Source organism: Pleurodeles waltl, chromosome 3_1 (genome assembly GCF_031143425.1).
Source record: "Pleurodeles waltl isolate 20211129_DDA chromosome 3_1, aPleWal1.hap1.20221129, whole genome shotgun sequence".
Lineage (NCBI taxonomy): Eukaryota > Metazoa > Chordata > Amphibia > Caudata > Salamandridae > Pleurodeles > Pleurodeles waltl.
This window is the reverse complement of record NC_090440.1, coordinates 828,574,494-828,602,213: the sequence shown is the minus strand read 5'-3', so window position 1 is coordinate 828,602,213 and position 27,720 is coordinate 828,574,494. Positions and strand designations below refer to the sequence as shown.

Here is a 27,720-nt window from a genome sequence, read left to right as displayed (position 1 = left end):
CCAATGTTCCCGGGCATGCTCAAACACGGGAAACAGGTCTTCCAGGAGCCAGTTAAGGGAAGGGCTATCACGTCTAGGGTTGAGAAGAAGTACAAACCTCCCCCAACAGATCCTGTGTTCATAACACAACAACTTACACTGGACTCAGTGGTTGTAGGAGCTGTAAGAGAGAGAGTAAACTCTCAATCGTCAGGAGACGCTCCAGTGCCTGACAAAGAAAGCAGAAAGTTTGACGCAGCGGGCAAACGAGTGGCAGCACAAGCAGCTAATCAATGGCGAATTGCTAATTCGCAAGCCCTACTTGCTCGCTACGACAGGGCATACTGGGACGAGATGCAACACATCATACAGCACTTGCCCAAGGAACACCAGAAGCATGCTCAACAGATTGTGGAAGAAGGACAGGCCATATATAACAACCAGATAAGGTCTGCACTAGACTCGGCAGACACAGCAGCACGAACGGTCAACACTGCAGTAACCATTCGCAGGCATGTATGGTTAAGAAGTTCTGGATTCAAGCCAGAGATCCAACAAGCAGTGTTGAACATGTCATTTAATCAGGAACAGTTGTTTGGGCCAGAAGTTGACACAGCAATTTAGAAGTTAAAAAAAGACACGGACACGGCCAAAGCCATGTGTGCGCTATATATCTCACAAGTCAGAGGCACCTTTAAGAAACCACAATTCAGAGAAGGTTTTCGACAACAAACATTGGAGCCTTCCACCTCTCAAACCAGACCCACCTATCGGGCACAATATCAAAGGGGAGGGTTTTGTGGTTCCTATAGAGGACAATTCCCAAGAGGAAGGGGAAAGTTCCAAGCCACCAAACCAAGCCAGACCAAACAGTGACTTCAATGTCACAAAACCCCAACACTTGTCACCAGTGGGGGGGAGGCTAACCGCATATTATCAAAACTGGACACATATTACCACAGACGCATGGGTCCCATCAATTATCCAACATGGTTATTGCATAGAATTCACAAAATTCCCGCCAGATGTGCCACCAAGAACATACAATCTGTCCAAACAACACTTAGACCTATTACAATTAGAGGTCCAAGCACTACTACAAAAACAAGCAATAGAGCTAGTACCCAATCATCAGAAAGGAAGAGGCGTCTACTCACTATATTTTTAAATTCCAAAAAAGGACAAAACGTTAAGACCTATCTTAGATCTCAGAACACTGAATCTCTTCATCAAATCAGACCACTTCCACATGGTAACACTTCAAGATGTGGTTCCCTTACTGAAAAAGGAGGAATACATGTCAACATTGGATCTCAAGGATGCGTATTTCCACACACCCATCCATCCTTCTCACAGAAAATACTTAAGGTTTGTAATGCACGGCGTACACTATCAATTCAAAGTGCTACCGTTCGGGATAACAACGGCCCCAAGGGTATTCACAAAATGCCTAGCAGTAGTAGCCGCTCACATAAGGAGACAGCACATGCACGTATTCCCATATTTAGACGACTGGCTAATAAAAACCAACACTCAACAACAGTGTCTTCTTCACATGCAATACGTCATAGAAACTCTACACAAACTAGGGTTTTCTATAAATTACCAGAAATCACATCTGCAACCATCCCAAATACAACAATACTTGGGAGCAACACTCAACACACAAAGAGCAATTGCCACACCAAGTCCACAAAGGGTCCAAGCGTTCCAAAATGTAACATGAAGCATACAGTCAAACCAACACTACCCAGTAAGGTTTGTAATGAAACTTCTAGGCATGATGTCTTCATGCATAGCCACTGTCCCAAATGCAAGATTACACATGAGGCCCTTACAACAGTGCCTAGCAAAACAATGGACACAAGCACAGGGTCAACTTCAAGATCTAGTGTTGATAGACCGCCAAACACACTTCTTGCTTCAATGGTGGAACCCTATAAATTTAAACAAAGGGCGGCCATTCCAAAACCCAGTGCCTCAAGCTGTTATCACAACAGATGCTTCCATGGCGGGTGGGGAGCACGCCTCAACAAGCACAGCATACAGGGTCAATGGGACAATCAGCAAAAACAACTTCATTTAAATCATTTGGAACTGCTAGCGGTGTTTCTAGCATTAAAAGCATTTCAGCCACTGGTAGCAGACAAACACATCCTTGAAAAAACCGACAACATGACAACAATGTATTATCTGAACAAGCAAGGGGGGGACACACTCGTCACAACTGTCTCTCTTAGCACAAAGGATTTGGCATTGGACAATTTACAATCACATTCACCTGATAGCACAATACATACCAGGCATTCAGAATCAGTTAGCCGACAATCTCAGTCGAGATCACCACCAAACTCACGAATGGGAAATTCATCCCCAGATCCTACAGGATCACTTCCTCCGCTGGGGAACACCAAACATAGACATATTCACAACAAAAGAAAACGCAAAATGCCCAAACTTTGCGTCCAGGTACCCACACCCTAAATCCAAGGGCAATGCACTATGGATCAGTTGGTCAGAGATAGTTGCATACGCTTTTCCCCCCTCTCCCACTCGTTCCTTATCTGGTCAACAAACTAAATCAAAACAAACTCAAACTAATCCTCATAGCACCAACCTGGGCTCGCCAACCGTGGTACACAACACTGTTGGACTTATCAGTAGTACCCCCACATCAAATTACCAAACAGACCAGATCTGTTAACACAACACAAACAACAGATCAGACACCCGAATCCAGCATCGCTCAATCTAGCAATCTGGCTCCTGAAGTCTTAGAATTCGGACATTTAAATCTTACACAAGAGTGTATAGAGGTCATTAAACAAGCGAGAAAACCTACAACAAGACATTGTTACGCAAACAAATGGAAAAGATTTGTTTGCTACTGCAACACTAATCAGATTAAACCGCTACATGCCTCCACAAAGGACATCGTAAGCTACTTATTACACTTACAAAAGTCTAATCTAGCATTCTCTTCCATTAAAATACATCTCACTGCAATCTCTGCCTATCTGCAGATTACACATACAACATCGCTTTTTAGAATCCCAGTCATTAAAGCATTTTTGGAGGGACTAAAAAGAATCATACCGCCCAAGGACACCACCAGTACCTTCGTGGAACCTTAATATTGTATTAACATGACTCATGGGCCCACCATTCGAGCCCATGCATTCTTGTGAAATGCAATATCTGACTTGGAAAGTAGCCTTTCTAATAGCTATCACATCACTTAGAAGAGTAAGTGAGATACACGCATTTACTATTCAAGAACCCTTTAAACAAGTACATAAACATAAAGTGGTTCTCCGAACAAATCCGAAATTCTTACCAAAGTCATATCACCATTCCACCTAAACCAAACTGTGGAACTCCCAGTCTTCTTTCCGCAACCAGACTCAGTAGCCGAAAGAGCCATCCATCAAATAAATTAAGAGAGCCACTATCACTCAGAACTCAAGACTACCACTTGCTGATACAATAGGGGCCTTGCTACTTGTGGGATTGAACCGCTAGATTATTGTTGAAAAAGATAACCGCCAACATAAAGAACGAGTGCTTTGGGGCCCCAATGTTGGTTGCTATACAGGCCGGCATACTTAGGTACCCGTACCCTCCCTCTTAGGATGTAAGGACTGTGATCGAACGGGTGATAGATGACGTGATAGCGACAGTAGCTGGAATCGCTGGATTTGTGAGAGTGCAACCTCATGCCCTGAGAATAAGTATGGCACCCAAAACTACTAGGAAATCCGGAGATAAACTGGATGGATCTAAAATGACACGTGTGGGAAGAGATAAAGGAGACCTAGCCGGAGTAAACAGGCGCCCCACTGGTAAACCAACTGGGAAAAATATGTCTGGTCTGGGGAAAGAGGTTAAGACAAGTGACAGTTTTGCCCCCCTAGTGGAGGTTAGAGGGAAAAGCAAAAGCCAATCTACTATGATGTCTTTTCTCGCAGGCGGGGCACAAGAAAGCTGTCCTGCACACATAACCAATCCCTCTGAAATCAGTCCGATGGTCGTAGAAACTATCCCGTCGGATACCTGCAGGGAGACCCCTCTTATGGAAGGCAACAAACCCCTTATTGAAGTTATATAAGGTAGTGAGGATCTGGCAGGGATTGGAGACAGCAGCACAGTAATAAGCGAGAAGGAGTGGGGCCCCATCACCGGAAAGGAGCAACTCCAAGTGCAGCTTCAAGGGCAACGATCTGAGAACCAAACCAGGGTAGGAGCTATGAATATTTCAAGCTCCACAATGGGCATTGAAGAAATGCAAAAGATACCATCAAACCCAAAAGGGTGGACTAAGTTAATTGAAAAAGACTTGAAATCTTCGGACTTGGCTAAAGACAGTAGCGATAAATTTTACTCTCTGACAGAAGATTCTGATCTCAGTAGCGGTGAGCATAGCGTTAGCGAATCTGACAGCAGCGAAACCTCTGAGACTGGAAATAAATCCTCAAGCAATGAACCCACAGTGCGGCAGCTGCGTCGGCAGCGGAAATGTACAAAAACACGGCCCGGCCTTCAAGAGGGTTTCGAAATCCCGACATCTACTGGAGGTAGAACTCTAAAATGGGATCACTCTGGCATCGGACTAACAGATACCCCTACCACAAGTGGCCAGGAGTTGGTCAATAATAATATGGAAGGAAACATAGGAGGTACGACAAGTAATACATGCTCGGCAGGCGCTGACTCTGGGATGTTGCAGTCAATATACAACTTAATTAAAGATCTTCAAACAGAGACTAGGATTGAAAGTCGACGTGCAAGGGTTGCTACAAAACGACTGCAAGGAACGGTTCGTAAGGTTGCAAAGACATGTACAGAGATCGAAGCTAAGCTATGCTCAATGAATGAAAGGATAGGGGCAGTCGAAGAGGACGTTGATGCCCTTAAGCAACAGAGCGCTGCAAGGGGCGATCAATTGATGGATGTCATGTGGAAACTGGAAGACTTTGAGAACCGACAGAGAAGAAATAATCTACGATTCTTGGGTATACCTGAAGGGTTGGAAGGGAGTGACTTACGGACCTATATGGTCAAGCTCCTGCGGGGGGCCTTCACGGAACTGGGTAATTGGGACTGGGAGAACGAGGTCCAGCGGGTCCACAGGTTTCCTGCAACCCGGCGGGAGGGAGGTCAATCGGTAGAGTCCAAATATCCTAGAGCTATTTTTTTTTTTGTTTGTTTGGCAATTATTTGTTAAGACAGGCGATTTTTGATAAAGCTCGCCCTAATGCCCCACGCAGTGTGGAAGGGGTTACCTTCTTCACCCGGCCGGATTTTTGTCATATAACTGTTGAACGGAGATGGCGGCTCCGGCAGCTCATTAAACCATTCTCGGACAAAGGAGGGGAGGCCTATCTGATGGCCCCTGCTAGACTTAAAACAGTAGTGAATGGGAAAGTAAGAGTTTTCACTTCAGAAATTCAAGCAAAAGAGTATCTGATGGGGCTTAAGTAATAGAGGTTAGAGACATGAAGAAGACAAGGGATCTCGGGGTGGGTGGGTGGTCAGTCCCACTTTTGCATGACACCAACATTCAGGCCATTGGGGGTCGGATTGCTCAACAGGATGGGGTGGCTGGTTGGGGGAGGGAGATCTCAACCAGTCCTAGGTGGGTAGGAGGGGGGCGGATGGGAGTGGTGTGGGGAGGAGGGAGGGTTTGGGAGAGGGACTGGGAAGAAGGGCAGGGCGTGGGGGAAGGTGGTAGAAGGGGGGGGGGAACAAAATGGAAAGGAAAGGATTAAGGGAAGTAAGAGAAACATAAGGATAGGAATAGGGGAGCAAAGTGAGAAGAGAATTCAAGATCCCGTGCAGCTAGATAGGAAAGCGAAAAGTGTTAAAGGGGGAGGGGGGAAAACAAAAGTGGGGGGAAGAAAATGGGGAAAAACAAAGAAGAATAGAAAATGACTAGACTTCGAATTGCCTCAATTAATAAATGTGGATTAAATGACCCTCGTAAAAGAAGGAAAGTCGCCGAAGATTTAAAGACTTTTAAGGCAGATATCTACTGCCTACAAGAGACACATGTGGAGTATAAAAACTTTGGAATTCTTGGGTCGCTCGGTATGAGAGTGATAGCCTGTTCAGAACAAGAGGTCAGAACTAAAGGGGTGGCAATATTAGATTGGAGTAACCAACTAAAATTCATTAGACAGAAGGCGGACAGGAGCGGGAGATGGGTGATCGTAGAATGCTGCTACGGGAAGGGTAGCTTTACACTATGCTCTGTATATGGGGTAGTCACGGATGACCCAGTAGTATTGGACACTCTTGCTATAGAGCTAACAGGGTGGACCCCTCCCTATATTCTCTGTGGTGATTTCAGTTTTAATGGTTCTTGGGATGGACTGCAGGATTTATTAGCATCCACAACCAAGAAGTACCAGGGACGCAAGCCTCGGGTATATAAGGCAATGGTTGGCATCCAGAAAGAATTAGGATTGGTGGATGCTTGGGTAAAACTACGTAATCTAGACCCTGGATATACTTATTATTCAGCCCCTCATGTGAAGTTAGCACGACTCGATTATTTCTCGATATCTCCCGAACTATTAAAGAATGGAAGGATGGAACTGTACCCGCGGACTATATCAGATCACAACCCATTAGTATTTGATTTGGAATTGGATGGGCTTGAGCATAAGGTCAGGAGGTGGACATTTGAAAGAGGGCTCCTCAAGGACCCGGAATACTGTGATTATATGAGAAAGTGGATAGTTGAATTCTTGGGGTTCAACCAGGGATCGGCCTCAGCAGAGATAGTTTGGGATACCCTAAAAGCAGGAATACGAGGGGAAACGCTGAGCTTCAGTCTTAAAAGGCAGAAAAATTCCCAAAGCAGAATAAAAGATTTGCATATGAAGCTGAAGGATGCAGAAAGACAATTGATTATAGCCATAGAAACGGGGGAGGACATAAACCGGGTCCAGGAGGAAGTCGCTATAGCTAAAGCAGCAATTAACTAGGTTATTGCACAAAGAATAGTGGAGAAATATATGGCGCAACACTCAGAGTATGAGTATGGAGAAAGATCTGGACACCTGCTAGCAATAAGATCAAGTCAGAAAACAGCAGCTGGGGTCATTAGAGAGATTAGAGATTGGCAAGGACAGATAGTGTCAGACGTGGATGGAATTAGGAAGGTGTTCCACACATATTATACGGAACTATATAATGACACACCCGTATTCTCGGATACAGAAACGTTAGAATTCCTAAACTCTAACAAGATTGATAGGTTATCAGAGGAGGACCACCTGTATATGGAAGATCAGATGGACACCCTGGAATTAGACAAGGCATTGAGTGAATTTGCTACCGGGAAAGCCTCAGGCCCTGATGCGATCCCCTTAGAGTTTTATAAAACCTTTAAAGCACTGCTGCTCCCGGTGATGATGGAGCTATTTATTCAGGTACAGAATGGAGGGGAAATCCCACCATCATGGGATATGGCCAACATAGTAATTTTTTTGAAGAAAGGGAAGGCCCCACAAAATCCGGCTTCATATCTGCCGATCACATTAATCAATAGTGATGTCAAAATATACTCAAAAATACTGCCCGCCCGATTATCCTCGGCGATCAAGAAGTTAGTAACACCTAGACAACATGGGTTCGCTCCGAGTAGAGATACTACTGATCATATTCGAAGAGTTGTTGCGCTCTTCGATGCTACAGAAGGAGCCCATGGCAGTCGCATTATTAGATGCATGTAATGGAGCATTATGGTCTTGGGAAGAAATTAATCTTAGCGGTAAGGGCTTTATATAGGTCACCGGGAGTGAGAATACAACTAATGGGAGGACAATCCGAGTGTATCCAGGTGAGGAGAGGTACCAGGCTGGAATGTCCATGTTCTCCGCTGCTGTTTGCTTTATATATAGATCCCCTGCTTAGACAGTTGGAAGAGAACAGCAGGATTCCACCTATACGTAGGCATGGATGGGATAGAAAAGTCCTAGCATATGCGGATGACATAGCTATACTAACTCCCACTCCAGATTTGGCGCTAAAAGAGGTTGAAGAGGTGACGAGGAAATTTGGAAGGTTCTCCAGATATCTGCGAAATATAACTAAAACGCAGTTATTGACTAATCAATATACGAATACCCAGGATAGTCGGAGGGTTGATCACGCAGTGTATCTGGGTATTGATATTACATCAAAAGTAGGAGAGATTATTAATCTGAATTTAGATCCAATACTCGCGAAAGCCAGAAAGGATATATGTAGATGGAATAATCTACATATGACTATAATGGGGAGGTGCAATATGGTTAAAATGATCTTTCTCCCTAAACTGTTGTATATGTTTCGTGCTGTACCACTGAGCTTTACAAATCTTAGATTTGAGGAGATAGATCGGGTGGTCATGAGATTTATCTGGGCATATGGCAAGTGTAGAAGAGAGAGTAAATTTATGTCTCTACCGCGAGAAAGGGGGGGGTGGTCCTTACCAAACATAAAATTATACCAAATGGCAGCAGCTTTTCAGTATATGCGCCCATTATGGGATGCCAAGAAAGAAGGGACCGAGGTAGAGGACTGTCCTAATATTTACAAACTGCAGGTAGGAACAGCAGCCAATGGCTGCTTGGTAACATTTCATGAACCTGGATATTATAAGAAAGCTCGATATAAGGTACTAGAGGCAGCTTATAAATGCTGGCGATTGTGGCAAAAAAAGAAAGGACTTGGTAGATATAATTATTATACCGTAACTAAGAATAACCCACTGCTTCCTGAAATATTTAAGGATAGTTATATGGCAAATTGGGTCTCCCTAAGCATAGAGAGGTTAGGGGACCTTTTCGACAATTTCGGGGTTAAGGGGTTTGGGGATCTCCAGGAGCAGTATGGCTTAGAGCGAAGGGATTTTTTCAAATATCTACAGATACAAGACTTCCTGGGGAAAAAAAACAGGGGGGGTGCAGGGATTCAGAAGTAATCAATTGCTTAATGAGATCTTGGTAAAATCTCACATAGCAATCAGGTCAATCTATTCATTATTGATGGTAGAACAAACTGACGACTTGGAGAAGTATAGTGAGAGGTGGAGAGATAAGCTGGCTGACGGGAGCAACAACTTTACTCGGTCATTAGAATTGGGACATACTATTTTACTCTCCTCTTCGTTGCAAGCACAGCATTATAAGACCCCGTTTGATTTGTATCATACACCAGCTCATCTTGCCAAGTTGGGGGAGCTTGTCAGGAACAAATTGCCCGAGATGTGGGATCTATGGAACAGATATTGTACATATGTTTGCTACGTGTGGGGAACTAACGGCTTTGAGAGATGGTATTCAATTTGTTCTGAAGGGGGTCTTGGGATATGACTTGGACCTTACCCCCGAGACCATGGTCTTAGGGGTCGCCGGAGAAACAGGGGGATGCCACAGAGCATTTATCTTTGTGGCCATGGCGGTTTATCGAATATGTAAATCTTCTGCATGGTTGAACTCCCGACCACCGTCATGGCAGCAATGGCTGGGCAAATTACTGTCTGTATATCATCTGGAAATGGCACTGTATGAACGCAAGGGGAGACGTGCTAGTGGTAAAGGGAAGGCAATATGGAGGCCATTTCAGGACTGGATCCTGGCCCATTAATGATTAATGTCCATACATTCATTAAGCATTACTGTGTAGATGTGTTAGCAACACAACAAGCCACAGTAGGACAGGCTATATATATATATTGTAAATACATTGCATCGACACCTCTTTTCTATCTTACTATCTTACTATATATTTTTCACTCTCCTGCCTGTGGACACAAAATCTAACAAAGGACTCGATGCCCTTGCGCAGTATTACCAAGAAGTAGAGTCACTCGATCTCGTGACTAGAAAACTTTCTTATAACAAAAACTACTCCGAACCCAACACTAGATGGCGATCTTATGCACAGCATGTGAATCTACAGCACTACATGCCACAAACAGATACATAATATCACCTACTGGCAGCCTCCAGTAGGTAGTTATAGTTAGGACCTAGTTTCCATAGGAAAAGCGTTTTTGTTTGCGCCATTTGTCAAATCATCACAAAATTCTCAAAATTAGTACGACTTTCAGTTCAGCTGCTGTCTTGAAAATTTCGGGGTTATCTGCCAAGTGGGGCCTGAGAAAAAAGGGGGGCACAAAATGCTTTTTCCCCGTGCAATTTCCTAGGGGGATTTTGAACAGGACTACAGCCCAAACTACTAGATGAAATTACACCAAATTTGGCAAGAAGGTGGCTCTTGGTCCAGGCAGCAACTTTTTTGTTTGGTGTAAATCTGTTCAATAGTTTTTGCGATAAAAAAAGGAAAACAAAATGTGTATACCTAGAGGCTTGAACCCTTTGTGAATCCAACCAATCTCGTGCATAGATCTGATTAGTTGCCAACACTTCAACCAGCCATTTTGGGAATCAGACTCAGCCAAGTCCCTAACAAAAGTATAAAAAAAAAAAGGAAAGGGAGCAGGGTAGGAATGCCAAAAAAGCAAACAGTCTCCCACGCTTGTTAACAACTTAGCCCGTGGGTAGGCTAGGTCCTGTGGGCTTGGGCTAATATAAAAAAAAAAGGAGGCTGGAGCACAGGGCCCCCCTCTTAGGGCTCTTTTGAGCTCCCGGGACCCCCACCTCCCCGAGTCGCAGATCCCCTCCTCCATTGGGCTTTTATGAGCCCCAGGGTCCCCGGGGCTTTATTTAAAAAAAATGAATGCCATTTGCACTGACCCCCATCCTAGGGCTTTAACATGCCCCAAGGAATACCACCTCCCTGAGGCCTAATTAAAAATCGTGCTGGGGGGCTGGGCGGACCCTCCTAGTCCTGTACCCTGAGAAACCTAATTAAAGATGGGAGGCGGGTGCACTGCCACTCGTAATGGGCCATATAAAACGCCGGGACACTCCACCTCCCCGGTGCTGGCCTGTGAAGATTAAGGCCCCCCCCTTCTTGGTCCTGGGCACCGCCTCCCCCCCAGGGCTGGTTCCTGATATCTCCTGAGGTGCCCACCCTTGGGAGATAACAGTTTGCTTTCGCTTGGTAGGGGCTGTGAGAGCTCCCGCCAAGCGAGAGCATACACTAACTCCACTCTCAGCAAGCGGGAGCTGTAAAACTGCTGCTGTCATGTGAGCAGGGAAATAGATGAAAGGATAGCTCCTGCATGCAGAGTGCTTCATTTATTGCAGCTCTCTGCATGTGGGAAGAATGCCATATTCATTGGGGATCTGGCTGGGACTGCCGGAGATTTGAGCCCCCCCCCCCCCCCCCCCCCCTCCCCCCCACAGACAGTCCCAGTCATTTCACACTAGGTTCCCTGAGTGGAGCCATGGCACCCAGGTACAAGTGGCCAGGCTGCAGTGGATGGGGTCTCCAGGGCCAAAAGAGGACGAGGGAGAGGGGCTGCATGGCCCCCTCCCCTACTATTAATTAGCCGGTTCCGGGGGATGGGGTCCCCAGGGCCAAAAACAGCCCGGGGGGGGGGGAGGGGCACATGGTCCTTCTCCCCTACTAATAATTGGCATTCCACTATTTTGTGATTTTCACTATTTGCACTGTTTTCTGACTATTTTTACAGCTATTTCTGCATTCTAGTGTAGATACCGTTTATATTACTTAACTCGTAAGGGAGTATTGTCTCTAAGGTATTTTTGGCATTGTGTCACGAAAAATAAAGTACCTGGGTATTTACTTTCAGGTGTGTGAGTCCTGTGTGACTACAGAGGTATTGCAAGAGCTTTGCTTGTCTCCTAGATCAGCCTTGGCTACTCAGCTACAGCTATCCCTAGACAGCCTGGCTGCTAGACACTGACTACATTTCACTAATAAGGGATAACTGGACCTGGTATAAGGTACCTCCTCCTTTGGTACCCACTACAAACCAGGACATCCTCCTACAATTTTGTTTGTGTGTGTGTGTCTGTGTGTTTGTTTCTATGCATGTTTGTCTATCTCAGAAAGAGCAACTGCCATCTTTCCAAACACCTTTCCCTACTGCCAAGCATATGATGTCTTACCTGGGTTGCCAGCAGCCTGGAAGCCACAGATTTTCACTTCACTGTACAATCTCCCTAACAGCATTTCCTAGTTGTCTGCATGCAGTATCATATTAACTATGTGAACCATCACAAGTGATAATTTTGATCAGCAATGTGTGCTGGCCTAGTGTCAGTTCTCTGCAACTATGTCTTGCTGAAAACTGCTTGTTCTGATAGCTAGGACTCTCGAGGACTGTTCATGATCTCTGAGAGCTGCATTACTACCATTGGAGAGTGCCACATGATTTCAACTCCATTAAAAAGGGACCACCTAATGCTCCAGCAGACTATGAAAGCATAATCTATCAAGTAAATATATTGCACCAAGAGATGTAAAGGGAACAGTCGAAGGGAGCAGTCAGTTTAAAGGGTGTAAAAGTTGACCTGACCTACATATGGCCAGTGTGTGATGATTTTGGCGAAACTACTCAAAAACAATTAGATGGAGACAGGACTACATAGGTTGTGACAGGACATGCCAGACAGCTAAAATCACCCTATTTTCTCGGGGATGCGGTTACATTGCTAAAGAAAAAAATCTTAATGCAGTCAGTGTTCATGTCCCAAGAGCTCACGTCTACCAGTTAACATGTTCCTATAGTAGCATTTTAATAGTATATAAAACACCGACCAAGCATATTAAACACCAAAATTATATTCTGTGATACACCCTTTTATTACAAATGCATATTTCTTTCCAATATTCTGCAGCAGACGTCCTGTAGAAGTAGGTGCTATCATTACTTGATAGAGACATAATTAAATATAGAAAAGTCATATTAAGCTGCAGACTGTTAGTTCTGGTACTTTTACTTTCTGGTCCTTCAAAAATGGCAGTAATTATGAAGCGTGAAAATGTCAAAATCGAAATTGTAGCCTATTGTCAATCTATAGAGGGTAACTATAAGACCACCATTGACCTCAAGGGTACTTAATTACATATTCAGATGTTTCCATCAAGCTGTCCCAGCCTTCACTTAATTAGTGCAGCTTTTGTTGTGTATCTCAAAAGAATGATCTGTTTAAACACAGGTATATTCTACTGTACATCTGACTTCTAAAGATAAGGCTGCCCTCTTAAAAACAAGGCTGTTTGTTTGAGAGTGTGTATTTTAAAAATATTTGCAAGAAACCCGTATCCAGAAGCTATGAGAGATAGTGCCACACGTTAGAAATACATTACTCTCTTCCTGTGGGTAGCTTGTTTAGACGAGTTCTGCAGGTTGCTGAGTGTGTGTCCATTCATACCATTACAGATGTGATGAAGCCACCTGTGCAGAGGACATATCAAGTTTCTTAGTCTTCTCTACTAAGGAATTAATCGGGCTTTCCGCTTGCTGTGCCATTCTAAGTTTAACATCTCGATATGAAAATCCTTGAAAATGAATGAATTTATCAAGAGAATATAGGTGTAGCAAAAAAGATCCTGCCCCAGACCAAGATTGGAAGATGTGTTGGTAAACTAATGTAAGGGATATGTGCTTTGAGTCATACTCTGGTGTCATTGTGCTGTTGCTCAGTTTTGTTGAGTATTCATGCATCAGTAGCTGCCTTGTCTGATGGGTAGAAGTAGCCCAAGTAACTTGTGACAGCTGAAGATGTAAGTTGCTAGGAGTTCTTGTTAAGGTAAGTAAACATTTTAGTATATATACTTCAAATGTTGTTCTCCTCCCATTGTGCAAGATTCTTTTAGAATTACATTGAGCAGTGTGCATCCTTGTGTTAGATAGCAGTTCTGTAACTGTCACATTTGAGTAAAACTGCTTGTGCGTGACCTCATAGGTGTCTTATGCACTTTTATGTATTTTTTTCAGTGCACACTGTTTGGGAAGTCATGAATATATTCAAATATGTCGAAAATGGGATTCTGAGATCAAACTGCAGCTTTTGTCTCACAACACAATATGCAGAGATCTAGCACGAACAGTGAGTACAAAAATGTATTTCCTTGAATAACGTTTTGTTGTAATGTTTTTTTTTTTTAGTTTGTTTCCAAGTTGAGTTTTCTTTTTCCTTGAATGGCATGGCATGTATGATCTTCATTGTTGTATTCTGACATGTTAGAATAATGTTTACTTGGTTGCCTAGTAAGATACATGCAAGTACTCTTTGTAATATATATTTAAATAGTGTCAATTAGTAGGTGTATAGTGTCAAAAGGTCTCTTCTACAATTTCATATTGCCATTTCTACAGGTAGCTTGTTGGGCATGTAAGGAACTTGTTCTTCACAGTATGACGTACACTAATTAACTGAAAACACTGTATAAATACACAATCTTAGCTTCCTTTAATGAAGAGCATGCAACCGTAAATGTACTGTGCTTCTTTCTTCTACATAGAATTCAAAGCCTATTGTAAATGCTGTAAAAAGAGAGCATTGTTTAATCTACATGACCCCTTTATGTGGTGTCTCTTCTCTGAGCTTGACCCCTTAGCCTACGACTTCCATTCTGAAGGCCATCAGGGAGAGGAAGGCCAAGTTGCTTTTACATGCTGAAGAATTTCACTTCCTATTCAGCTAACGTCCTTAAAAAAATAAATTAAAAAAATCTAAAAGCACCATTTGAAAACGAAGCTGTAATTTTCAGTGAGAAGCTGTATGATTCCCAGGACCTTTCAGAGTTCCAAACCGGTTCCTTGATGTTGATGTTTTCAAAGTCATCTCTGAGGACAAGGACGTTTACAAATGATGAAGCTGTAGTTTGTGACTCCATTGGCCGTCCCTGTCGAGAACCTCTGGCTAGCCAGGCTGTGCAACTTCAAGATGACTCCTGTACCATGTACTCTAAGCCACTGCCTAGGAGCAAATCTGATCCTTAAGGTTTGGTGACTACAGAAGTTCTAACTCCTGATTCTACAACACCAGAGGTTCTGACCTTGGTGATGCTTTAGAGGCACACAAATGGTGTGCTCAGCACCTTTTAATGCTGCATCACATGATGTGTTTGAAGCAGATTTAGGCATGGACTTTAAAAATATACAAAGTTGATGGACCTTATCTGAGCATAAAAATCGAATCAACTTTATTCAGTTTCGACAAAAATTGTAAAAGCATACATTTGTCATAAATACAGCAATGAACAATTCTAACCATCGTAAAACCAACCTATAAATTTTTTTTTGGGCACTACAAAACTCTACACAAATAGTTTGCGACAGAGTAGCAGATCGTTAAGGAAGGTAACGTTTGCGGATACAAAAAGCAGGGAGACATTGTTTAAAATTAAAATTACATAAATTTGGTAGAATAGAAGGTTTCCTCAGATGCTTAAATGATGTACAGAAGAACAGGGTATGCAAAGTGCTTTGTGTACAAGTACTATCACATGGGCAATTAGATAAAATTTTAGACCAGTTGTTAAGAGTGGGAAATGTCACTAAACGGTGGTAAATATCTAGCCTGAAGCAGGTCAGGACAAACTTGTGTTGAGTGTTATGAATGTACATGAAGTATGATTGCAGAGAAAAGGTAGTGAAAATCAGTTAACTCCTAAAAACACAGTTTGATCAGTTCAAGTGACAACCTTGTTTCCTCAAACAGCGTGTTTGAGTCTTGTGTATGTCTTTACTTGACACAGACTGCAATGTTTCAGGGTAGTCAAAAAATTATGGGTGCCCCAGATCATTACAGATCTGTTTCACATATTTTAAACCTGGTGTTCAGAGAAGTTCTAACAGTGTACGGCAGTCCTCCGTTACCTTGCAATTTAGGGTAGTGTGATCACTGGTCCAAACTTTGTGAGACGGGCTTGTGATATACCAGCTAAAAAAAGGCATCCTCAGGTCTGAGTGGCAAACATGGGATGAACAGCTCTGGGGTACTTACAATAAAGTTCTTAAAAATAAAAATCTCCACAGTTTAGAGGGAATCAGTTTTGCAAAAACCCCAAAGCTGAGCCCCATACAGTGCTGTAGATAGACACTTTGGGCCTGATTTAGATTTTGGTGGACGGGTTGCTTTATCACAACGGTGATGGATATAACATCCACCAAAATATAAATCTCATTATTTCCTATGGGCTTTATATTTTGGTGAACAGGATATCTGTCACCGTTGTGACAGAGGAACCCGTCCACCGAAATCTAAATCAGGCCCCCTGTCTTGAATATTGTAAGCATTTAATCGACTGGTTTATTACAGAGTTTGTATGCAAAATTGGACAAAACAGCAGTTGAGCAGTTACAAAGGTTAATTTCCTAGCATTAATTGCACTCTTCCATAACCCACTCTTGTGAGAACATAGCCCCCAGGTGAAATAGGAAGTACCACTGAACTGGGTATTATGAATAAATCTCGCCATCTCAAGGTGCCCTTCCTGCACTTCATTACAAATGTCCTACCCAAACGGGTAATCAAGCCCAGCTCCTACATGAACAAGATTATAGAAGGGTCTACTCCTAAATCTTCTAAAATGGACACAATTTGGCATAATTAATGCAGTCAAATGCTCTCAATAGCTCTGCAAAGGCCAGGAACGGAATGCCTTTGCTAACACAGATGTCTTAATTAGAAATTATTAATGAATGTTTACGTATTTGGATAATGACTTACGCAGAAAAATGAATAACGTAAAAAAATAATGTGCACGTTTGAAAATGTGACCTCAGAGATTGGCCATCAGTATACACAAAATGTACTAAAATATAATTAATCTACCTGAAAAGTTGACAATGCATTGGATTTATGTAGTAATATGTTATATTAAGGGTTATGAATTTTGTTATTGCTTAATTTATTGTGGGCCTTAACTTAGCGAGTGTCTTGCCCTTTTTTTGCCAGGCCTCATCCAAAACTGTATTTCTGAGTGTTTAATACAAAATGCTGACAGAGTGAACTAACTATGAAAAGCTCATTCTTTAATAAAATGCTTAGCAGAAGCTTTCCATGAGAACCAACGGAGAGGACATGAGGTCTATCGTAAAGTAACTGAATGTGTGTAAAGTGTGCAAAGGGTTCTTTCCTAGGACGCGAACAATGAAGACACTGACTGGAGACGAATATGCAACAATTTTGATACCTGACAAACCGGATGATTAGAACATCGTAAAGCAAACCAGTCAACGACATGTGAACTGTGAAATATTAGAATTCTTAGATTTTTTAAATTGACTTTATTGGGTAGAGTTATAACGTGCAATTAATTGACCAAATTGAAATTTGGCGATGGTTTGGGGAACTTTGATATAACAACGTGACAGAGGGAAAGAAGATTAGATCTTACACCATTATGAACTGCGATATTGAGAAGAAGAGATTTGAGATTCTGTCATTGGGCTCATACTCTCAGACTGAGAGCCTGATGTTTTGCTGATTGACTGATGACCTGAGGACGAAGACTGATTCTGCTTGCTGACCCATACCGTGGATAGGTAGATATGACAATGACTGAATTGCATTTTTATGCCTTTCCTTTCTAGGTACCAACTGCGCTGAATTAATACTTTCCTTTAGGTAGATGTTTTCCAATTTTGTGTTCCAAATTGTTTTGCATGAAGTCCCACATGGCGATGCTAATTGGTGATAGCTGAGGTTACTCACATGACGACTGGCAAAATACAGGGACAAATGGTTGACTGATTATCTTGATGAAATTGATCGATGTTATAGTTTTGCTGAATTGGGTTTTACTAATGTCTTGTGTTGATGCCTTAGAACGTCTTTTGATTCAAGCTTCGATTAGATCACGTCTTCTGCGACTTGCTGATTAACAAGTGTTATTAAATTAATCTTGATTAGAGTTGATGATTAAGATCCATGATTTAGTATTGTTAATGACTAGGGAATAAACTTACTAAAAGTAAACCTAAAGGTGTGGTTATTCATGGCTGAAGAGTCATGGTGTGTGAAATGTACTGACTCCATTGATTATTGATTTTGTATGTTGATTATTGATTCTGTACGAAAACTATGGTAAGAACACCCTATACGAATCAAAAGATTCATCAACCTAAACGCGTCCCCTTGCAAGTTTACTTATCAAGGAACTATGCACCAACAGTTATGGTAGCAGACTGATGGTTAGTTTCTATAGGGGCTTGCCATAGGTGTTCTGATATAGGGTGACATGTATTGACAGTGTGGCAGGAGACTGATGGACGGGTGTTCCTAGTTATTGTGAGAATTCAGTATTATTGAATTTTGGATTTTGTTTTTCAAAATGGCATTTGTAGAGAGAATGATGTTCCCTTAAGCCCAGAAATGACTTTCCCAGATCCTGGATCCTACTAGTAGTGTTGGGTATGTTCCTGGCGTCCCAGTGATTGAGTGAGAGAGATAGATTGCGCTTGCATAGCTTATGCAAATCGCAGGTGAATTGTGACGTATGTGAGGGAATTTAGGGAGTCTGCGAACTGCAGTTGAAGTTTTAGTAGGAGTGTGCCTACTCCACAGTGTGAGAGTAGGGAAGTCGTCGAACTTCATATGTGTGTGGCGCCTTGTACTCAAAAATTGGCGACGTGGTTGTTGATATACGGACCCTGCGTGGTCTAAGACTCCGGAGTATATTGAAAAGTGTATGAGACACTTGGTTATATGTTGTAATCTGTCTGGTTTAGTAGGTTGATCGGGCGTGGTCAACGAGTCAGTCTGTGAGTTAAGAGGGCGAGAGGACAAATTTAGACAGATTTGGTGAGTCCTGTGTGCACCAGGATAGACCCATTGATCAGTTGAGAGTAAAAGTTCCGGGTCTAATTTTGCTTGCGAATCTGGGAGACCGAGAAAGAGGAATAGCTGCATGAGCGAAAGGACCATCAGTGAAAATCCGTAAGGTTCCTGAAGCAATTGTTTTACCGTCCTGTAGTAGACTAGCAGATTTGTTTTTGGTTATTGGATTTTGGTTCGTGCTTACAATATTTTGCATTCGTTTTGGGTGAATTGGAGTTTAGGAGGACGAGCCGCAAGACTTTGTGAGACGCAGTTTGTGTTAGTGTGACGTCACTGGAGCAGCGCTGGGATATGTCAGTTAGAGAGAAGGGTCTGGCACAGATTGGCAGCTGTCCTTGATAGGCAGTTGGTTGAGAACGTGGGTGAAAGGCATCTTAGGAGTAAACGTCATTTCCTGATCTGAATTTGAATAATCAAAAAATAGAAAAGATGAAGTTTTTCAAGGCGTTAAAAAGTGCCCTAAAGGGAGATACTTACATTAAAGCAAGCGTAGGAGAACCTGCACTGCCAGAGAATACCCCGGCTTGCATTGTAATGGAGGAGTGAGGTGTTGCGCCCTGTGTTTGTTTAAGCAGTGGTGCAAGTTGGCAGAGAAAAATGGGAGCTTAGCATTTCCTGAGAATGGGACGTTTAATTTGAGAATTTTGGAACAATTGCAGGTGGCGCTATATGAATCGAAGCCCCTTCCGAGACCAGCACAGTTTGAGGCATTAGCAGTTTGGGAGCTGGTAGCTAGACAGCAAATGAAATTTGAGAGGAGAGTGAGAAAGGTAGAGAAGTCTCTAGCAGAGGCAAGATGGGATTGGGAGCAAAAGAAATGGAGAGCAGTGACATTGCAGGATGTTAAGTTGTTTCCAGCAATTACGCAGGAAGATGAGATGGAAGGAAAGAATACAGCAAGAAAGTCTAGAAAGGGTTCGTCTGAAAGTATGGAAGCAAAAAAGTCTTCTGCAGTGGAGGAGGATTCTGATACTGAGGACCTTGTTACACAGATACTGATAGATAGACCACCACCGTATGCGCTGCACAACGATGGTCCCAGGACTAGTGCTGATCCAACAGCCCCAACACAGGCAATGAGGACAGGGAGTCCGATACAGGTTAATACTAGTCAGACACAGGGTGTAGTATAAGGACCTAATGTGTGGACTACTCCAGTAGTTCAGGCACAGATGCATCCGCCACCTATACAGAGAATCTATCCTGATGTGCCTGTCTTAGAGACAACTTCAAACTTAGTGGTATCTACGGAGCAAGTGGTTCAGAGACCACTGTTGCTTCAGACTGAGCTGACTCCGATTTTGTTGCCCCAGGTGCAGCCACAGGGAATGCCAAGGTTTATGGCAATGACAGGAACACAGTCGGACTTGACACCGATTATGAGTCAGAGCATGGGAGTTACTCTACCACAATGTTTGGGGGCTAGAGCAGCCCCAGATGCAATATCGCTGCCGATTACTGTTGGTCCAGCGGTACCATTATTTGCGCAGAAGAAAGCGGACATGAGTCAGCAAGGAGAGATGTCCCAGAGTCTAGTGAGGAGGGGGCCAAATGAGCAGGTCCAGGTAGTTTCCTCTATGGGTCAGACCTTTGATGGGTCAAGATCATTGTTAGATGTCAGTCCACTCGTTGCACTTCCGGATGCTGTGAATGGACCTAGTGCAGGTCAGAGTTTGAAATTACTGACACCACAGGCATCAAGTGCAGTGGTACAGCAGGTGCCACCGATGAACGCAAGTAACATTTCGATACAAGGGCTGACGGCCCAGCACCTGACCGAATGGTTAGACCAGCTGAATAACCCACAGAATGCTTCTAAAAGTGAGGAGCAGATTAATTTGTGTCAGATTGAGCATGGAAGCGAATGAACTGGTTGAGGGAACGACTGGGGTGAATAGATTAGAGTCTTACACCGAAGCAGAATTGAGATACTTATGCCCAAGAATTACAAGAGAAGTGAGCAAGGTACATCAGAGGTTAGCATGATTTTGCAGAGAAACATGACATAGAAATTGGGAAAATGAAGCATTTGAAAAGAAGCTACAGGTTAGGTTTTGAGGCAAACGATTTTGAACACATGAGGTCAGCTGGAATGAAGGCACACCTCAGGGAATTATTGCAGAGTGCTCAGGTTTGGGGAGCACTAGAAAAGTGGGAAGGCAGATGGGCAAAGAAGAAGGATAAAAAGAAACAAGACTCTATAGAGGTGACTGAGAATGTACAACAGGGCATGGATCCAGTAAAGATTTTACTGATGAAAGAGATTCCAGGGGGGCAGTTTGTTTATGTCCCCTGACACAGGCGTGATATTCTGTCATTCACAAACGATTACCCAAAGCTGAGAGAAAAGCCGTTAGAATGGTATCAGCAGACGGACAGATTCGTGAAGCTCTCGAAATTTTGTGGGGAGATTTGAATACCTTACTCAAGATAGTGGTTCAGGCAGACTTGTGGGTTGAGTGTAAGAGAGCTGTAGATTGGCCGACGAGTGAGCCAGAAAGGGATAAGAATATGGGTGCACTGTATCCTGAGGTAATTAAACATTATAAGGTGATTGAGTTTCTGAAGACGAGGATTTCACACAAAAACATTGATTGGCAGAGGATTGACAGGACAGTACAGGAGGTGAAGGAATCGATACATGCATACTATGAGAGGTTGTTGAAGGCTTTCAGGGAGTACAGTGGCAAGGAAGCAATTGAGCCGAAAGACATGCTGCATTTTGTGTTCAGATTTGTGGAAGGACTGAGACCTGAGATAGGTCAGATGATTAAGAGTTATTTGATTTTCTGGTAAGTGAAGCCGATTGATTGAGGTTTTGCAGTATGCGAAATACTGTAGTGATGAGATTGAGCTGAAGCAGAAAAAGTTGAAAGAGAAGGCGATGGTGATGCAGATTAAGGCCCCTCAAACGTTAGTACAGGGAACTTTTGTGCATCAGATGCCGCAGCAGCAGGGAAATGTCATGTATCAGCCTCAGATGAGAGGTAGAGTTTGTGTAGGAAATATGATGTGTGGTCCAGATTTGAATACTGTTGTAGTTCAGAATGATGTGCAAGGGATGAAAAAGATGTTGCTGTGTCACATTTGCCGAGCCGTAGGACACTGGAAACGGGAGTGTCCGACGATGGTGCAAGAGGGTGTTGTTCAGCAAAATAATGACGTCGATGCGTTTCAGACTATGAGAGGACCGAGTTGAAGGGTCCTAATCCAAATTTCCAGAATAATGTGAATCAAATGCAGAATTTTCAGCCCATACAACAGGTTCAAATGCCCCTTGCACAAGTGTCACAGTTGCAGCCGATGCAGAAGCAGGTTCCCATGGTAACTAGACAGCAAATGCAGATACCTCAAGGCTCGATGGAGCAGCAACAGATGATGCTTTCTCAACAGGTCACAGGTCAGAGACAAGACAGAAGCAGTAATGCAGTACACCAATTCCCATTACATAGTGAGAATGAATTAATTGGCGACTGGGTGAATGATAGTTTGGATGAGGAGCCATGTGTGCTTGCAGCTTCCTTAGAAGTAGACCAGAGAGGGCCCTATGTGAGAGGGAAGGTGATGGGTCATAAAGTTTCATTTTTGGTGGACACAGGAGGTACACGCTCTACAGTGAGAAATGCAGAAGTTCTGAATTTGCCCCTTTCAGGTCAAACAGTTCAAGTTGTAGGGGTAGCAAATCAATATCTGACAAACCCAATTCCAGCAAGTTGAGATTGGCAATTTCCAGGGGCTGCATAAGTTCGTAGTTTGTGACTCAAGTCCAGTATCCCTACTGGGAAGGGATTTGCTGTGTAAAACTAGGTGTCTGATTACTTGTTCAACGGATGGAATTGAGATCCAGACAAATAGCGATGATGAGGCGTTTATGCAAGAACTACGTTATCTTGACGTTCGGTGGGTGGAGGCCCAGCGGTACCAGCTAGTTGGTACAACAAAGCTTTATCCCTTGAGGGACGGGGAACATGGCGGCCGGTTGAAGCGCTGACCGCGAACTCCCATCGGACGAGAGACGCGACCTGCGACCCCTGACCTGGAAACGACGCGCTGAGAGCCGGAGCAGTCCCGCAGTTGGATCGACGCGCGAGAGGATCACCGCGGCCGTAGAGGGGCCCCCTTGTTGTGACGAGGAAGAGGTTTGGAGGAGAGACGCCGGGGAAGAGACTAGGGGAGAGACTGGGATTGTGCAGGGCTCCTAGACCGGCGCCCCGGGTGAGTCGTTCCTCTTGCCGGGAAGAGCTGTTGATGGCGTTTTTTTTTTTTTTTTTCTCTCGGTGTTGAGGTTGACAGAGCTCCCTGCGTGAGAGATACACACTGATAAATCCAGATTGGTAGGAATACCATAAATCGTTAATTAACCTGAATATCGGATCTTTAAAAAACAATCGCAGGTTGAATCTGCATAGGATTTTTTTTTTTTTTTTTTTTGTGAGCCTTTCTTTTTTTTTTTTTTTTGAGACTTCTTCTGTCACCCACAGAGGTTTGATGTTAAACTCTCTTATCATTAACTTTGAGCATTGTCTCTTTGCTTTAAGAGTTATTCCAACGTTGTTTCTACTCCTTGAATTAGACCGAGTTGGGCATCACTGGGCATCATTTGCCTATCGGGCTTGGAGTAGCTATTTGAAGGACTCGGAAGGATCCTAGAAAATCCAGTCTCGGAATACGTTACTATTGGAGTGTACTTGTCTATATTGATCTCCCCGCCCCAGGTCGGGAGATTTAATTAAAAATCACGGCGAACAAGGAGGGGGGCGAAATTGCTTCGGCGAGAGGTGGTCAGGGGGTCCCCTGGAATCAAGCTTTAAATTCCAGTATTTGGGCTGAAGCAGTGAGGGGTGTGCGACGAGGGAGATCTTATACCTCTCGCTGTTCTCTTCGTGGGAGTTTACCGGAGACTCCGGGGCTTTCCACTAGGAGTAATTTGAACAGGAATAAGGTGGGAGGAGAACGTGATACCAGCAGAGCCTCTCGGTGCATGTCTCCAATCAAACGCCGCCCCAGGGTTGCACGGGCAGAGGTTAAAAACCTGGTTGGTGCAAGGACTTGTAAGCCCGGCCCCCTGGGTGTGAGTGATAAGCCCCAGGTTTATTCATCAGAGACTGTAGCAGTTACAAATCCTGGATATAAGACTCACGGCGAAGTCTCTTTAAAGGGGACTGATCAAATTTTGTCATCTGTGGGCCCTCCTATCCCTCTCTTGGGGGAAGGCCAACCTGAACTTCTGGGGAGGAGTGAATCACTGATCACAAGATATTTTCGGACTACTACCTTTCCATCGCAGGATATGGCAAATAGTCAACTAACCTCAGATGATTTAGAAATGTCAAATTTAGCTATGCGTTTGGCTAGGCGGTCGCCCCTAAATCCATTAGACAAGGATCTAGATGGACAGGGAGAGGATTCCTCTAAATTATCGGCTTTGTTAGAAGTGGAGAGCAACCCTCTCAGAGGTACAATGTCTTATGGTATGGACGTACAGGCCCTGCTAATCTCTCTTACTAAAGAGATTAGGGAAAAATTTGAGACATCAGAAAATAACCAAACAAGGATTCGGGAAGTATGTGAGGCTTTGGAAAATAAAATCACTTTGTTAACAGATCGGATGGGTAAACTCGAGACTGTGGTGGCGGCCCATGAGGAGCGGGTGGCAGCTCAATCTGAGGATATTTCACAATTAAAACGTGGAGAAAAGTTGTTACAGGACAAACTAGAGATTTTGGAAAATAACATGCGGAGAAATAATATCAGGCTTTTGGGTGTTCCTGAGGGATTGGAAGGGGAAGATATTAAGGGCTATGTGATTGCTTTGATAAAAGAGGTTATCCCAAATACAGCAGGGTTTAACCTGGAAGAGGATATTCAAAGAGTCCATCGTGACCCGTTCAAGAAAAATCCCGGGAGGAAGAATCCCAGGAGGATTCTGATAAATTTCAATACGTACTCTATCAAGGAAAAAATTCTGTCTGAAGCCCTTAAAGTTGGTGTTTTTTCCAAGGGGGATTGGGCCTTCAGGATAAGATCGGACTTGTCTAAAGCAACGTTAGATAGACAGTGGGAATTGGGAAATTTTATGCGTGAGCTTCGTTCTCTTGGGGCTACCGTACAGCTAAGGTTTCCGGCAGCACTCCGGATCATGTGGAAGAACAAAATGTATAACATGAGAGATCCGGGGGAGGTTAGCACATTTATAGACCAGATTAAGGCGTCACAATAAGATCTAGTGGAAGTATCTCGTCCGATGGGGAGTTCGAATTTAGGATAACAGGATGGTTATCCTAGTAGAATCAGGGAGGGTTCCCCAGGGTAGGGGGGTTGGGTTTGGGTGGGAGTTGGGGTTGGTGTTGGTGGAGGGGGTGGAAGGCACTGGGTGTGGGGGTTTGGGTTGGGTTAGGTGGGTTAGGTGGGTTGAAAGGATAAAAATAAGAAAGTCCTCATATGTTGTTTACCTAGGAGGGGGGTGCGCTGTGCTTATGACGTTTTCCTTTTCTCCTGACAGATATGTCTAAGTATGGGAATTTAAGATTGAAATTTCTTTCTTGGAATGTGAATGGTTTAAGAGTGGTAAGCAGGAGGAGGAAGATTTTTGAATATTTAAGATTGGCGGAAGAGGAGATTATCATATTGCAAGAAACTCATCTCCAACAAACAGAGTGGGAGACCTGGGTTAAACGGTTGAATTGGGTTTCTCTTAGCGTATGCTCCTCCCAAACTAGTGTGATAAAAGGCGTGGCAGTTCTCATCAAAAAATCCATAAAGCTTAGGATAGGATCGGTGCAAGTTGACCCTAGAGGGAGATGGGTAGTGGTAGAACTGTGCGTATGTGGTTATTGGGTCACGGTGGCAGGCTATTATGGACCTAACCTAGATGATCCCACACCATTTCAAGAGTTATTCAATATTTTACTTCTAGCTAGATATCCAGTGGTACTAGGCGGAGACTTCAACATTTTGTTAGACCCTGTACACGAGAAGTCAACCCCTCGAGGTACGGATAACTCTCCTAAAATGAGGGCACAGGTGAAACAAGCCATGCAAGATTTAGGATTGGTAGACATATGGCACTGCAGAGGAGGCGAAGGAGACAGATATACATTTTACAATAAAAAATATGGGCATAGATCTAGAATAGATTTTTTTTTAATACATAAAAGTTTATGCCCAGAGGTCAGAAAGGTAGCCCACAATCCAGCTCACCTCTCAGATCATTCAGCTGTAAAATTACACTTGGATATCAGGGTCGTAAATAAAGGTATTAGATGTATAATTAATCGCGCTATACTATTAGACGATTCTATAGTAGAAGCATTAAAAAAAGACACAAGAGATTTCTTTCTTTTGAACCAAGGTACGGCAAGTTTATGGTGTGTTTGGGACGCCTTTAAGGCTTATATTAGAGGGAGGTTTATGAGCCTGGCAATATACAAACATCGTGAAGAAAAAGAGAAATTGGGAGATATGGAATTATCTCTAAAAACCTTGCAAGCTGCAATCCATAAAGCACGAGCAGAAGAGAAGGTCAATTTATTAGAGGACTTGATATGTCAAGAGGTTAATGTTCGGACTAAGCTAGAGGCTTTTTTGGAAAATCGCAGTAAGTTAAAATGGGAAGCTAGCCGATATGCTCACCATGAATATGGAGAAGGTTGCAGTAAGCTACTAGCATGGAAGGTTAAGTCAGACCTCTCTAAAAGATATATTTCAGCAGTCAAATCGGACAATACGATTTGTGTGGAGCAAGAAGAGATTGAGGGGGCATTTGTATCTTTTTTCCAAGACGTATACTCAGAAAGCCTGGTTAATTCAGACGAGTCGATTAGTGATTTTCTAGAAAAACTACACCTTCCAGCTCTAGAAGATTCTGAAAAGACCTTATTAAATTGTAAAATAAATGAGGCTGAGCTTATTGAAGGCATAAAAGCGTTAAAAAAAGGAAAGGCCGCTGGTCCAGACAATCTACCTAATGAATTGTACAAGGTCTTGGGGGAAGTTATTAGTCCTTTTTTATTAGAATTATTTAATTCTATGCTGGTTGAGGGGGCTCAGACGCCTAAATCCTGGAGAGAGGCTATAATTTGTCTAGTTTTAAAGCCAGGTAAGGATCCAATGTCTTGTGCATCTTACAGACCCATCTCCCTGTTGAATGCCGACTACAAACTTTATACAGGGATTTTAGCCAGGAGATTAGGGAGTGCCATAGGCAATCTGATTCATACGGATCAAAAGGGTTTTATGAAAGGGAGGTATCTCCAGGATGTAACACATGAGTTATTTGCTGCAATAGATCTGGCGGAACAAGAAAAGACCCCTCTGGCGATCCTGACTTTTGACGCAGCAAAGGCCTTCGATCGGGTCAATTGGTCTTTTTTGAGGTTAGTGCTGGAAAAAGGAGGCTTGGGATTTCCTTTTGTTAGGACAGTCAGGGAATTGTATAGATGCCCCTCAGCGAGAATTCTGGTCAACGGCCAGTTATCACAAGAATTTAGGATTTGGCGGGGTACGCGACAGGGATGTCCATTGTCTCCCTTGCTTTTTAACTTATATATTGAGCCTCTGGCAATTTCTCTTAGGTTAAGTAAGGAAATTACTCCATTTCAAAGTGGGGACTGGGAAAAAAAAGTAGCATTATATGCGGATGATCTTATGCTATATACCAAGGATGTTAGTTCTACCCTACTAGCGTTCAATACTTTGATGGAGCAATTTGGTAAACTTTCTGGTTACAGCGTAAACACAGAAAAGACAGAAATAATGTGTTGGAATTTGACTTATGCTTCTCCTTTAGTCAAACAAGAGATCAGATATTTGGGTATACGATTAACAAATGATCTAAATGAGGTACCTAAACTAAATTTTAACATAACATACAGAGAAACCAAAAAATTGCTAAAGACGTGGGCCGCTCTCCCTCTTTCCATAATTGGAAGATCCAACATTTTGAAGATGTGTATTCTCCCAAAATTCACCTTTTTATTCAACACTATTCCACTAGAGTTTAAGAACTGCTGGTTTAAAAAAC

The 27,720-nt window shown here is 43.2% G+C and overlaps 1 protein-coding gene across 1 annotated transcript in view; it reads left to right on the top strand.

The window, feature by feature from the left end:
* The window catches only part of PIK3C2A (phosphatidylinositol-4-phosphate 3-kinase catalytic subunit type 2 alpha), an 852,450-nt gene that overhangs the window by 219,309 nt on the left and 605,421 nt on the right, over positions 1 to 27,720 (top strand). Inside the window, 1 exon segment of the mRNA XM_069223730.1 lies at positions 13,847 to 13,958. Coding sequence (XP_069079831.1) covers positions 13,847 to 13,958 — 112 coding nt within the window.